The sequence below is a fragment of the Alligator sinensis genome, unplaced genomic scaffold (genome assembly GCF_000455745.1).
Source record: "Alligator sinensis unplaced genomic scaffold, ASM45574v1 scaffold616_1, whole genome shotgun sequence".
NCBI lineage: Eukaryota > Metazoa > Chordata > Crocodylia > Alligatoridae > Alligator > Alligator sinensis.
The window spans coordinates 212,982-228,727 of NW_005843002.1; the positions used below are offsets into that span (position 1 = coordinate 212,982).

Below are 15,746 nucleotides of genomic sequence, written 5' to 3' on the forward strand. Positions count from 1 at the left end.
ACTGAGTCCAGACCTGCTAAAGGGATCCCTACTGAGACATGATCATACTACTGTACTATCCACTATGTGATCTGAAAGAGTGGGGAATTGAGTTTCCAAGAAAGAGGGGTTACTCTGAAGTCTGAGACCTAGACAAGGTGTGCTTGGAGAGAGGAGGTGTTAGAGGTACTTTTAGCCTGATAGCTCTAACATATGCAAATTGCAGAAATAAATGAAGATGAAACTGGTAAATCTAGTTTACTACAAAGCACTGTCTGTAAAGCACTTTTGGCTCAATCTAAATAGAAAGGTGGAGGAACATAAATTGTAACATTAGCCAGGAAGCATAGAATTCCTTTAGTGTTTACTGAATAACTCTTACTTTTTTCATAGCAGATGCGGCCAATGGCTCTTCCAGTATGAAGCAACATCTCTTCATCTGTGCTTTTCAGCTGAGGTACCAAGATTAGAACCAAATCTGCTTCAATACAAAGCTTCTTCATTTCCTCTGCAAACACAGAGGAGCGGGGATTATGAGCTTGTTAAAATAAAACTATTAAAATTTTCAGGGCCCATAATTAGTGTATGTAAAACAGATCAATAGAATAGAAACATACAAGCAGTAATATTACTTGTAAATTATACAGTATGGGCTACGTACCATTTTTAGCTATTTCAGCGAGTACTTGGGCTGCCTTCACTGCGGATCTTGGATTGCGTTCCAGAATTCTAGCCAAAGCTGGGAAAATTCCACTGTCTCCGAGTAGGCTGGAACATCTATGCACTGCAACGATAGGGTTAGCAATAATAGCAATGAATTTAAATTTGCTTTATTTCCTGCATTCATTTTAAAAGTTTCTGTAGAGGTCTAGCCAGGGTTGGAATCCAAGATTCTGCTTCAGTAATGGAGTAAAAAATCTGCCTAACTAAGCAAACATCTAAGTAGGACTATTCATTTGCTTAGGTCAAGCAGTGTCTTAAGTGCCTTACTAAACTGGGGCCAGGTATAAGAGCCAAAAGGGAAACACTTCCATCTGTGAGGAACAAATCCTGAAAATTCCTGGCAAATCAAAGGTTAAGATTTGGTCAAAATCCTTAGGTAGCCCTACAGTGGCCCTAGTAATTATGAGTGGCAATAATCTCCCTCAAAGAAATTCCTGCTGTCTCATTGTACTTAATTGGCATCAGGCTTCTGAGCATCTTGGAAGATGGTGAAACAAACACAGATTGGTGTCAGCTAGGGCAGAATGTGCGGGGAGCTTGGAGTAAAGCTTTTGATCAGGGAATTCAAGAAATGCGTGTTTCTGTTTTAATCTTTGGCTGATGCTTTTTTTGTACTTTGCTGGCTGTAGGAAGCTAAACCTTTGACAGCAAAGAAAGGACTAAACTGATTATAAAGACTATTTTTCCTACAGTGACTGGTTGCTTTTCTTTATGGCCAATCACACACACTTTCATCCTGCAAACACTAAACCTATTTTCTTGATCAATCCTGGATCAATTCCAGCATTCCATATATATCAGGGAGCAACAAAGCAACCAGTCACCCAAAACCCAACAGTCTTCATGTCTTGACCACCAAGCTATGTTTTGCTTTGTTCAAATTCACAGCAAAGAGGCTGTTGTCATATAACAGTTCCATTCAAAGACTGAACAAAATCTTGTTAGACATCCCAAGTGTAATTAGTGTGGCAACTACAGGGATATTAATACAGTATTCCACTAGTCATTATGATTATATGATTAACCTCTTTTCTGTCCAACAGATGTTTCTATTTGCTTTAAAGTTTTTGAATGATATACCTGTTGATTTGCTGAGAAACAAATCTGAATTTTATCCATGCATTTTCTAAAAGTGTAACTCTTTCTAATGAGTCTCAATAAATAAGAGTAAAATTTTGGTTAAAAGTGGCCAATAATATTTGCTAACTATTATAGCACATATAGCATTTTGAACAGAACTAAATATTTTTTCTTAGGAATTAAAAATAAGATTCATAACAAGAGGTTGAACTCTTGCTAATATACAAATCATAGTGTAATAGTAATGACTACATTTTAATCAGTCTTTGAGTAACACTTTCAGTACCTAGTCACTCACTAAAAGTTAAGCTAATACTTTTAGATTGGAGTCTTCCCAGTGCAATTTTCCCAATATACTTGAATCTTTAAATCGGCTATCTTCTATTTTTTTTTTAGTCCTAAAGCTCCAATCTATAGAAAATAACAAATGTGATGCGACTGTGCAATGCCTTTTCTATGCAGGAAACTCTTCCAAAAATCTCTTGCAGATTTTAGTAGTATAAGCCGAGCTGACCCTAGTGGGGAGTGGGGCCTGGGGCAAATCAGCCTGTGCGGGGTGCGCTTAACATTGCACAGGGTTGTGGTACACCTGCAAAGGTGTTGGGGGCCTCCATGCTTCTTCCACAGTGCAGGGCTAATCCACCAGCTCCAGGCAGGAGGGGCCGCGGGCACTCGCCTCAATTCACCATACCCTAGGGACAGCACTGAGTATAAGCATGGGTCTACAAGTTTTACTTCTGAGCAGTCAGGACTTATGGCTTGCAGTAAAGTTCCCTTTGGTACAACTTTCTTGGATGTCACTGAACAGGCATAAAAGCTCTTAGGTCATCTGGCCTGGGTATCTTAAGAAGCATGGCTGATGTGAAGAAGAAAGGCCTAAAGCATTTCTGAAAGCCACTTGAAATATCTCTTCTTACAGTTCTGCAAGTGCCTGAATCAAAATTAATTAAATAAGGTGGTAGGATAAAGTTTGGAAAATGTGATTAGTGGTTTTATTTGTGATTAGTGGTTTTACAGCATTTTAATGGTTTTAAACATGATTAGTGGTTTTACAGCAATGCCATAGCCAGTAGGGCAAATAATACTCTGGCAGGTATCAATCGATGCATTTCCAGCAAAACCACCTCCAGCAGGAGGTGATTCTTCCACTCTGCTCAGCACTGGTGAGACCGCAGCTGGAGTACTGCATCCAGTTCTGGGCACCACAGTTTAACAAGGATGTGGACAAGCTTGAGAGAGTCCAAAGAAGAGCCACCTGTATGATCAGAGTCTTACACGGCAAGCCATACAAGGAATGGTTGAGGGATCTGGGACTCTTCAGCCTGAGGAAAAGAAGGCTGAGAGGGGACCTGGTAGCAGCTTACCACTACACTAGGGAAGTACATCAAGGGCTTGGTGAGCAACTGTTCACCAGGGCACCTGAGGGGAAAACCAGGAGTAATGGCCACAAACTCCTGGAAGATCGATTCAGGCTCAACATTAGGAAACATTTCTTCACTGTCAGGATGTCCAGACTGTGGAATAAGCTCCCTCCAGAGGTGGTGCAATTGTCTACCCTGGAAATCTTCAAGAGGAGACTGGACAGTCACCTTGCTGGGGTCACCTGACCCCCAGTTATCTTCCCTGTTTGGTGCAGGGGGCTGGACCCGATGATCTTCTGAGGCCCTTTCCGGCCTTACAATCTATGAATCTATGAATTTCAAGAGCTGTCAAGGATGTGTGTATTATATAAAGCACATGTCTAACCTTCAAGCACTGACCACATTGCTATAGCAACTGGATAAATTTCCATGTTCTGAACCACTGCCAAATGACTGCTGACAGGTAAAACATCCCACCTTGATAAAGCACAACTGAAGCTGCAATTAACAAGCAATTAGCTGTAAGTCAGGACTCCTACTCAGCCCTCAAGGTACTTGATTTTAGTTTAGATGATTGTTGCAGGAAACATGTTTGGAAAAGGTAAAAATGCTCTGGCAAAAAATAGGGCTGCCAGATTTGTCAGTCTGTCTGGGAATAACACTAATGGATTGACAAAGATTTGGAGAATGGAAAACAAGATCTAGTTTGTGAGGTACAGATGGCTGTCACCGTCACTGGCTTTAATATTTAAGCCCCTGGTCAAGTGAGTATAAATTGATCCCTTTATGATAAATGGGTGAGAAGGCTGAAAAGTTGGTTTCCGGCTGAAAAGTTGGTTCAAATGTGAAAGATTTTATAACCCTTCTCTCATACTAATCTTTATAAGCCCAGGTTTATTTACCACATGGGTAATCATCTTTTCTTTTTGCAGGGGCCTGCAAGGGAGTGGACAGAGGAATGCAGATGAGATATGAGAATATTGTTGTTATGGTATTGGCAGAGCAGTCAAATAGGAAAATTATTGGCTTTTTAAATTAAAATAGCAAGTTGGCTGTGTTGTGAGTTTTTTGGGGTTATATGCTCAAGAGTTTGGGTGAGCATAAAGTATTCCTGAAGATGAATAAACTGAAGTTTTTTTCAGTTTTAATATTGAAGGCTTCATTTAATTTTCAGTCATACACCTCAAATTACATCCTAGTATTTTAATTGATATCTAACCTACAACTTAGCTGAGTACTTGATTACAGCTAGCTGCTAATAAAACCAGCTGCTAGGTTTCAGGTGTATTTTTAATAAGGATAAAATTGAATCTAGAGGCTTTTTTGCAACTCCAGATTTTTGTGATCATGAAATTCATCTGCTCATAATCAGTCTGAGGATACCCTTACATTTTAAATTGTGATGTAGCTCCTCTGTATTTCTGGATCACAGAACTTATTCAGAGCTGACATTTTTATTTCTTGGAATAGGGAGGATGGCAGCAGCTTCAATGCAAGGACTTTTTTGTGGCGGGGGTTTGTTTTCTTTTTTCCCATGGTGCCTATTGCTGATTTCTATAGGTCAGTACTAGCAGATTATAATAGGGTGGTCTATCCCCTGAAGATGGGGCATACAGCCCTGTTGCATAGCTGCAACTGTGGGAGAGCTACTGATAAGGGAATGACTCACTGGGAGCTTAAAATCTAGACAGGAGAGCGGAAAGGGGCAAACGGTGTGAGGGAACAATTTGGAGGAAAGGAGCCAGCTGTGAATAGAATAGCTCTACACTGAGGGGCCAGGCTGCGATGCTGAGGGTCAGAGCCCAGGGGGTATCCCTCCAAGTGCCTGTGACAGGACATCAGGGTTTGTTTTTTGTGTGTTTATTTGCCTCTATGTTTGCACTTTATAGACCATGTTTGGGAGGAGTGGCTGAAGAGTTCCTCTGGGAGCAAACCTGCTTGCCAAAGCCAGCAGGCTAAGCAACCCACTTACAGAGATACGATCACTTTACCCTCAACTCTTACCAGAAGTAATACAGTAGTTTGAAATTAAGGGTGCCCCAATTTCTGCTGTGTTAGGCATCTCTTTCATTTTCATTTACTCTAAAGGTCATTCAGTTGTCATCATCCTCCACCCCCATCCCCCTTTTTTTTTATCCTATGAAGACCTGGAAGTAAATGGAAATGGAAGTAAATCCCATCAATGCTTGTAGTTGATTGGCTTAAGAGGTCAATGCCAATAAAGCATCCACCCTGAAGAGCTTCCAGCTCCTGCTGACCAAGAAGCAAAAAGATTAGAAGCACATCCTGGTCTGCTAACTTTTGGAAGGGGCTGGTGGTATTTTCAAGCATGTAGTTTCTATTCCACCCCCATGTGCTGTCAAAAAGTTATGAATTATGTGAACTTTAAAAGCATCATTAATCACCTTCATGTAGGTACTAACTTCCAGAATAGCTATTACTAAAACTGTGAGGCAGCCTCATTTTAAGGAATTAGACTGATTTTAGTTTCAGGCTCTGGTAGGAAATTTCCACTAGGAAGCTCAAACCTGGAGCATCCCCTCCCATAATCTATCTCAGCAGTAAGCCTGGAATACCTGTTCACTCAACTCCTTCAGAACCCCTCTGAAACCCATCTGCTGGATTTCTACTGGTGGGTTGGCATCAGAAAGGAAGAATATCTGTTCCATGCAGACCTTTAGAATTGAATTTGTCAGCCCATTACTGAGGAGGTATATTTTTATACTGCCTCCCTCAATCTGCTGGAGCACCACAGTTCAATTTTATTTAAATTTAATGCAGCATAAGAGCAAAACAAAGACCAGAGGGATCATGATGACTATGTAATCCAAAAGAATATATGACCTGTGCTCCAAGGAATTGTTTGGTGTTCTAGGCCAAGGGAGGGAAGCCTACAGATATTTTATCTGGCCCACCAAGCACACAAAAATGGAAGTTTATGTAACTTTATGTAAGCTTTGCAAAGCTTTGTGTAAGTTTTGCACCAGAATAAACCATCCAACAGAGTATCTGGCACTATCTGACAGAATATCTAACAACCACTGCCTCCAGCCTGCCTTTGGACTGAGCTGTGTTAATTCAGCCTTCTGTTAGTGAAAGGTTGCCAACCCTTGATTTGGGAAGTCACAAAATGGTTTGGATACTTAACTGTCTTCAGCAAGAGCCAGCAGAACCCCATCCAGGCTTTCAAGGATTTGGTTGTGAGCTTCAGTTTCATCTCCACAGAGTTTGAGGCATTCCAGGTGTTTTTTTAGGGACTCTGTTTGAAAAAAGAAAACATCAAGGGAAATAGTGTTAATGCACAGATGTAAATCTGGGCTTGCATGGGGGAGAAAGAAACCAGAGCTGCTCTGGTGCTTATCTTCAGCTAAAATTGACATATTTCTGGGCCTCCATTTCATGGGAAGACCAGATATTCCAATTAAATAAACACCTTCACTGAATAACTCATTTGGTCCAAAAGGCAGGTGTCAAATTTTGATTTGTGAGGGTTTGTTTTTGTCAACTTCATTTAGACCTCTTTATCTATGAATGCAATGAGCCTGATCTCTAGTCTCACCAATTCCTAAAGAACTTATGCCACATTATAGCAGAGCCTTCTCTTGTCCCCATTACAAAGAAGAAAGAACCTTTTTAGAGGGACATCACAGAGTGGGTGCATCTACATGTGCTATTAATTTGCAAGAATAAGCTTTGGCGCAGTTTGCACTGGAGTTTATTGCTCCCAGGCACCGTGTTTGAGTGTGCACCCAGGACTGTAGCACGCTGAGCTGGGTCAGAGCAGCCCCGACTGGCAGGGGGCCCAAGTAGTCAGCCTGCAGGCTCGGGGCTGCTCCCATCTAGTTCAAAGTACGGTGGAGGGGCTGAGTGGAGCAAAACTGTGCTTCATTGTGGGGCTAGACAACAGGCAACCCCTGCACTGAATCACCCTTATGCCCCAGCCAGCTACATCAGTGTCTACATGTGCTGTGCTGTGCTGTGCTGTGGAGTAAATAACTCTGCCGTAGGCTAGCACTTGTGTTTACAATACTAACCTACAGTGGAGTTAATTAGTTTACTCTGTCCCAATAGTCCCACATGTGTAGACGGTGACATTTTACTGCAGAGCTAATTAGACAGCTCCACAGTAAACATCTTGTGTAGACGTGTCCACTGGGATACAGAATATAAAAAGAGGGACCTGGCAGCAAAGGGTACAAGCATTCCAGTGACAGAGAGGAGCAGAGTTTAGTTCCTGCAGCAGGAGGTTGGATCCTGGATGTAGACACCATGAGGAGGCTGCAGGAAAGACCAAAATGGAAAGAAACTGGATTAACACCAGGTGGGCCAGAAGGAAAACTGGGACTAGTGAAAGTTTATGAAAAAGATTGGAAAGAGCCTAAGGGAAAGGCTGGTGCTGGGAAGGACACAGCAGAGACTGAGTGGGGGTGAGGGAGTGGAACAAGTCCAGAGAGGACGAGTAGAAAACCCAAAGTGACATTGCAAGGGGCAGCTGGCTGTTAAGAAGCCATAGGAGACTGTACACAAGGGGCGTGATCAGATGAGGACACACATACATTTCCCTCGGGACAAAGCAGCAGCAGCACATAGTTGTACCGTTGCTAGTTGTCCCCTGGGAATGTTCACGCATGCATGCTCTGGCAGACAGCAAATTGCCCCAGAGGGTTATGGGGAGGCTGGAGCCAGCACATGGGCTGGCTCCTGGGATCCTTGGGGAATCCTGGTGCTCCAGCAGCTGTGATCCAGTGTGTGGATCCTGGCTGGCAGCCAGAGCATGGCTCCAGTCAGCCAGGCTCCAGTTTTGGGCAGTGCATGCTGCCACCACGTGCACCACCCTGCTTTTTCCAGAAGCAGGTTTTATTGACACCAGGATCTCCCTTGATTATCACCTGCACAAGGGAGAAGAGATCGATGTCATATATCTTGATTTTAAAAAAGCTTTCGATCTGGTATCCCACGATCAGCTCATAGAAAAACTGGCCAATTGCAGCCTCGGCTACATCAGTCTGCTGGCTGGGGAATTGGCTCCGTGGTCAGACCCAGAGAGTGGTAGTTGATGGAAGTCAATCATCATGGTGCGCTGTGACCAGTGGGGTCCCCCAAGGCTCCGTCCTTGGGCCTCTCCTTTTCAACATATTCAGTAATGATGTGGACATTGGTGTTAGAAGTGGACTGGCCAAGTTCACTGATGACACCAAATTTTGGGGTGAAGCATCCACACCCGAGGACAGAATGGCAATCCAGGCTCACCTTGACAGGCTCAGAAAATGGGCAGATGAAAACCTGATGGCCTTCAACACCGGAAAATGCAAGGTACTCCACCTTGGGAAGAAAAACCTGCAGCATGCTTATAGGCTTGGCAGTGCTACACTTGCTAGCACCACGGCCGAAAAGGACTTGGGGGTCATGATTGACCACAAGATGAATATGAGCCAACAATGTGACATTGCAGCCAGCAAAGTGAGCAAAATTCTGGCTTGCATCCATAGATGCTTCTCTAGCAAATCCCAGGATGTCATCCTCCCACTGTATTTGGCCTTGGTGAGGCTGCAGCTGGAGTACTGCGTCCAATTCTGGGCTCCACAATTTAAAAAGGATGTGGATAACCTTGAAAGAATCCAGAGGAGAGCCATACACATAATCAGAGGGCAGGAAAACAGGCCTTATAATGAGAGGCTGAGAGCTATGGGACTCTTCAGCCTCGAAAAGTACAGGCTCAGGGATACCTGGTGGCTGCCTACAAGTATATAAGGGGTGTACATAAGGATCTGGGGGAATGCCTGTTCACCAGAGTGCCACATGGGATGACAAGGTCAAATGGTCACATACTCCTCCAAGACCATTTCAGGCTGGACATAAGAAAGAGCTTCTTTACTGTTCGAGCTCCCAAGGCCTGGAACAGACTGCTGCCAGAGGTGCTGCAAGCGCCTACTTTGGACTCCTTTAAGAGTCAATTGGATTTTTATCTTGCTGGGATCCTGTGACCCCAGCTGACTTCCTGCTCCTGGGGCAGAGGGCTGGACTCGATGATCTTCCGAGGTCCCTTCCAGCTCTAATGTCTATGAAATCTATGAAATCCCAGTGTCAAAAAAACCCTGCCACACTGCTAATTAGCAGCATGGCGAATGCCTGTATATGTGGGCATACCACACATGTGCTCTCATCTGGATGCACCCAAGGAGGCTCAGAGGACACTCAATTATGAGTGGTGCTTGTGCCTCTGTGAATTAGGCCATTTCACCCAGTGATTTCCTCATCAGGGTATTGCATATGCTTCAGATGGGGAAACTGCAAGTGAAAGAGCAGGTCTTGGGTTGTGCAGAGTCTATTAGGACTGCACCTTATCAGGAAAAGGATGGGCACTGGTGCACAGTCACAACACTCAGATAATATTGGCGGGAATTCAACTAAGCCCTAATGGTACTTTGCTTTGTAGATGGTAGGCTGAGCCAGCGAACTTATGCTGGGATGTGCAAAGCCACTGTTGCCAAAGCTGCAGTAAAATTCTAGTTTTTCCACCACAAGCCATTCACCACAAACCTTGATATTTTCATTAAAAAACAAAACTCACTGATAGTTTTGGCCCCTGAATTGTCTCAGAATTTTCCTAAAACTGCTAACTCATTTCCATTTTGTTGTCAACAAATGCATGAGATTTTCACTATTTTCTGTCTAATTCAGGTGAGATTTTTGGTAAGTGATGGTTTTCAGGTATTCTCTGCTGTACAGGACCTGTTTTCTGCAGCAGAAGAACAGGAGTGGTGAGCTGGGTTATAAAAAAGGAGTGGGGTAGTTTTAAAAGCTGTTATGCTTGGGCGGAATGGAATAGGGGAGAGTAGGGAGATGGGGATTGTCTTTTGGCTGAAAGGGAAAAAAAAATCAAACCGGCTGATTATGAACAGTGACAATCATTGCTCTTGTTATAGTAATTGCCATGCTATGAAAAAGGGCCTGGCTCATCAGGGAAGAAATCCCTCTGGAATTAGTGTTTCTGTTCAATATTCCTAATCTATTCTGAGTAAGGAACTCAGGTTGTGGGTATTGACCTATTTTGGAGAAGCTTTGTAGCTAAAAGTCTTATAAAGTTTGTCTACCTTTCTAGCTTCCGCAGAATTGCACGCGAAGGACAAGTGTACACACAACTAATAGGTGAAGAGAAACAATTTGTAGCTGTTTTAAAATTTTCAACATGGCACGAACTGTTGAAATAGAGAAGCATGTAAGAAGAGCCATTGTGTCAGACTTCCTGTAATAAAAGCATTTTGAATCACAAACCTCTGTTTCTGTAGGGTCATGGTGGCATAACTAACAAAAGTTTAGGTTAAGTGAATCTTAAATGCAGTTTCTTTCAAGAATGCCAAAAGAGCAGCCCTGGAGAGTCTTTTTTTTTTTTTTAAATTGGAGCTAACAGGAAGTGCTCCATAGCTAAAAAGTTATAGAGAGATATAAGGTATAGACTGGGGTTCAGTAAGAGTGAATGGTTGGACACATTCAATATTACCAGACCCCAGAACTGTCAGCATATGGCAGTGTGTTTCATCTGTAGTTCTCTACTCTTCAGTCATAGTAATAACATCTTAACCATATTAGGACTTTCTAAACTAAATATCTAATGTTTAGAAGAGAAAACAGCAGCAAAACAGGCAGCAAAACATTCTGATTCAGAGAAGGTTGTTTTACAAATAGCAGGGAGAAGAATCAACATTACCCTGGGTCACTCACTAGATTGGTATTCTGGTAATTAAAAATCCAGGTGCTTTGTTATTCCTCTAGGGACTAGATCAGCGGAATAACACCATATGCACAATGACACTCAAAGTCCTTGAAAATATTCAATCTAGTTGGAGTCCATTGTGTTAAGGAATTAAATCAAATGCTACAAGGAAGATAATAAATAAGTGATTGAATAAAAAGCTAGGTTCAAGAAAGATTTACAAAAGCAATCTTACAAATAAATCCATCTTAAAGCTTTGAATGCTTTTCTTCTTGGATGCTCTTGTCCAGCATCCATTTTTCTTCATTGTTTGCTATATACCAAAACTTAAACAACATAAAACTGGTCCCTGAATGCTATCACTTTCCAGAGTGAGATCTTAAAGTAGTTGGGAGGCTGAGTTTATAACACTACAGTTGGCGATCTCAATGGCACAAATACATGCTATGACTGGAGTTGTCCTAAAGAGGAAACTTCTGTATTGCATGGAATTTAAGGTTGTTAGCAGGTTGCTCTACGTATGAACAAAAGTTTAACATTGTGGTATTTATGGCAAAAAATGGAACTATTTGTTTTGGCATTCACAAACCCGCACATCTGTCTGCCAGTGTGGAAGCCAGGGACTTGACAGCTGGCCGATGGCCTGCTCTTCAACCAGGTGGGGGGCAGGTTGGCAGAAAGCCAGTCAGACTGGCCAGTTAGCTAGCCAGTGTACCCGCCTGCTTCCTGTTGAAAGTTTCAACTGAAAAGACATGTTCCTATTGAATGTTTCGATTCTGTTGGATCAATGTTTTCTGATCGAAAACTGTTCTGACAGAAAATGTTTGCCCAGCTCTCATTCTGACTGTGCATGGGGATAAATAGTTTATGGGAGAAAACTCTGATTAACTCTATCAGGACTGATATGCAGGGATTGAATTTGGGACCTCTGTATTGGTGTGAGTCTCCCCTGGCTGAACAAAGACACTTTTAGCCATCTTGGAGAGGATGCAGGCACACATCTACATGCAGTCTAACCAGTAGAATGGGAACAAGAACCCACACTGTGTTAGTGCATTGTGTAGTTCATTGACAGCGTCCTGCAACAAGCCTATAGCTTCTCTTTGAACTATAGCATATGTTTTAGGGCCAAAACAGACTGCCAAATGAAGTGGATTAAGTGAGGGTGGGATGCATCCTACCGTAGCTGATCTCCTTTTACTGGGCAAAACCCATGTACCTATTGTCCCACATTGGGCAACATCTGATGTGGGCAATTTGTCCCCCTTGCCTAGGAATTCCTCGCATCCCTTGCTGCCCAGTGCCTCCTTGCTGGGACTGATGCCCATGCTGGTCAAATGCTTCACATGAAGGCATAGGTCAGAGCAGATCCTAGTATGGAGGCACAAGACATTCCAAATTCCCTGGGTCCCACTCTACCCCTTATCTCCCTGTTTGGACATTTGTTTCAGCAGTATGAGGGACCCAATTCTGTTCAGGAATTCCCCCAGTGCACAGGATTGGGCCACTCAACCCCCAGAGTACCTACCTAGTACATCTACAGAGCAATAGATGTCTGCCATAGTAAAGGGGCACTATTTAACACTATCTTTTGAGCAACTTATGTGGTATGACAAGGGGTAGGGATATCTATTTGTTAAGCCATTTAGGCTGCCATAAACATTTTTATGGTGGCAAAAATGACATCAGGCACTATCTGTTTCTTCCCATGGACAGATGTCCAATCATGATTTGAAGACTTTAGGTGAGGGAGGAAACACAACACCCCTTAAGTCATTCCAATATATAGGCAGTCCTTGGACTTACGACACAATTGGTTCCTGAAAACCACGTCTTTAGTCAAAACGTAGTAACTTGGAACCAATTTTCTCATAAGGAACAATGTTATAAATGGGGGACTAGTTCCTGAATCAAGGCCTGATACCCTATTTTCATTAAAAATAACTCAGAATTTTGTACTCAATCAATTATAGATGAGTAATATAGCTACATTAATGTATTTATATTGTAAATAGCAACCATATTGATTTGGAAGGACTTCTTTGAGGTGACTTTGCTGGACTTTTTGAAAGGCTTTTGGTTGGACTTTTTGAAGGGTTCTTGGCTGGAGTCTTTTCAGGAGTCTTGGTTGCAGGTTTTTCTGGAGTCTTGTCTGCTTTCCTAAAGAAAGTGTCCAAGGAAGTTTGGACAGATGTTCTCCAGGAAGATGAGCAATGCAGCAAACTTGTTTGCTGGCATGACGTTGCATCGAATCAAGCGTTGTAAAGTCGAAACTGACGTCATAAAGTTGAAACGGTGTCAATGTATAAATGTTGTAGGTGTGAAACATTGTAACTCGAAACATTGTAAGTCGTGGACTGCCTGTATATATATTTTTATTCTTGTTAAAAATGAACACTTTTTTTGCTAGTTTCAGGTTCAATTTACTGATTTGGTAAGGCCTTGCAGGAAACATGCATAGGATATGGATTTTAAATGCTGTAAATGTAAGGAATAATTTGCAAGTATGTTTCATTGGCCATTTAAGTCAACTGGTTGGATCCTCAGCTCATGTCAATTGGCATGACCCATTGGCTTCAACAAACTTAAACCAATTTACATTAGTTTGGCCTTATTTATCTAGCCTCTTTCTGACCTTTTTCTTTAGTAATTTTATACACACAACCTCCCTCCTCCCCATTTTTGTTCATTGGTAATTTATTTCTGAAAAGATTTTCTATTAATATTAGTACTATTCCTAAATTCACAAGTTGGGGAATTCTTTTTCCAGATCTCTTTTTGAAGGCTTGGTTACCCATCTTGTCCTATGGAGAAATCTACTCCAAATTTACCTTGTGACTTAAACTGTGAATTCATGACTTCCTGTGGCTCATATAAACAACATGCTTCATGGAAGGCATGAGGAGAGACTCTGCTGATCAATTTACAGGAGTTTTTGAGGTCAGGATTATTCAGAAGATATGTAAGTCCTTAAGTAACTAAACTTTCCAGCACAGAAAATAGGAATGCACCATTTCTATCAGGAAAATTAAAATAATGGGTTCAAATGGATTTTAACCTCTTAGGATTATTTTGGGGGTTTTGAAACTAAACACATTTCCTTAAGAAATGACTAGCAGTCACCTAAATCTCCTTTGTAATTCCACAATAGCTGTCTCAAAACTTCACAGAAGAACTGCAACACTTCACTCCTTCTCCCCTAAAGAAGGTATTTATTTGGTATGCCAGGTATTTATTTGGTAAAGAAATGGGAAAGGACAAGCTGGATGAGGGGCTGAATGAAGGGCATATGTGCAGTAAGGGCCAGATTCCCCAAGCTTTGCTCATGATAAGGAAAATATCATTCTCCGTATGGTCCCATTGAAATCAAGGGTGGCAGAATCTGCTCTTTGACTCCAGTGGTCTATTTGAGAAGTAAACGTGAGGAAAGGTATTAGACTTTCTCTTACAGTGAATGATTACATTCCTGTTTTGCAAAGTAGACCCAGTGAAGAACGTCTTGCATTCAAAAGCCTGTCTAACTCTATCCCAGCTTAACAGCTGGTCCAATAAAAAATATCACCCTAAGAAATCCTAGCCTCTCGCATTTTTTTTCCAAAGGCATTAGAATGTCTCAGAACTAGCTGACACAGATTGTTTCCAACAGAAGTATCTTATCTGGGTGCATAAAGTACAGTAAAGAAGGAACAAATTCTCCATCTCGTCAGACTATCAAAGCCATAGCTGGAAAATTGTTCCATAAATCAGATAAGCTATTATTTCTGTCTTTGTGAAAAGCCACTTACAGTCATGTTAGAAAATATGTCTTGTGTCTCTGCCATTTTATGTAGGGGTGAGTAGATTTCTAAAAAAAAAATAGCTGCAGATTAAAAAGGCACTCAGGAGGGGTTTTAAAATTGGTATCCAAAAGACCACAGGCACATAATTATAAACAATTTTTCACTAGATCTTTCTTTTTATAGTTTCTATGAAAAGTGTTTCAGGTTACTCACATCTAATCTATAGTCATAAAAGAAACTGAAAATGGAAGTAAATTTTCAGGATTATACAAAGCAAGCAAAATCTTGCTATTCTCTCCCTTATCATCCATGTTAGCGAATAGAGGTGGAAAAAGATTTTTTCCCCCTTAGGAGTGACTGCTGTATTTCAGAGTTAAAGACATTAAAAAAATTACCGTCTTCCTGGAGACATCTATTGTATTGAAGGTTAGCACAGATTTAATATGTGGGGTTTAATGAACTTATAAAAAAAACTTATTTGCAATACTCAGAAAATATTGTACTGTCTTTAAGATACAGGGTCCCTAAATTGTAGTCTTGTAGCTAAATATGCTCTTCAAGGTCCTGGGTAGGTCAGTGCCTGGTTGGATGGTTAGGTAGGGAGGGAAAATGACAGATCCCTTTTCCACCGATCCTAAGCCTGACTGGCAGTCAAACTGGAGGCTGTTCTTGAGCTTGAACAGACCACTAGAGACCACACTGCTAAGTGGAGATTACTTGGACATGTTGTGTTATCTCTCTACACTCAGGAGTGCCCTCTGAGGGAAAGGCCTGTGGATGTGGGTGACTAGTATTGACTAACATAAGAGGATGAAGCTAGGATGTGGCCTCTCCTGCTCTCTGTCCAGAAAAGTAGGGTAGGTTCAAACTGACTAACTTCATTTCAGTAGTGCAACTGGATGGGGTGAATGGGGCACCAGCTCCAGGCAGTGGAGTACCCAGGGTCCCCGGCACCTGGGGCCCAATGCCTCCATTTGTGCTCCCTCCTCCACCCAGGATGATCTGAGCAGTGTGTGGGGCTGGGACAAATCAGCCTGTGCGGGGTTTCACTTCCCGCCCCACGGCAGGTCTGTGGGGGAATTACCAGCCTGGCACACCAGGGGTTTGGGG

The 15,746-nt window shown here is 42.1% G+C and overlaps 1 protein-coding gene across 1 annotated transcript in view; it reads right to left on the reverse strand.

Annotated features, from left to right (window-relative positions):
* LOC102387735 (rap1 GTPase-GDP dissociation stimulator 1-like) overlaps positions 1-15,746 on the reverse strand; it is a 78,201-nt gene that overhangs the window by 33,065 nt on the left and 29,390 nt on the right. The window contains exons 2-4 of the mRNA XM_025193041.1: positions 6,292-6,402; positions 641-763; positions 362-487 (exon numbers count right to left, since the gene is read on the reverse strand). Of these exons, the coding sequence (XP_025048826.1) occupies positions 362-487; positions 641-763; positions 6,292-6,402 (360 nt within the window). The remainder of the gene's footprint in view (positions 1-361; positions 488-640; positions 764-6,291; positions 6,403-15,746) is intronic.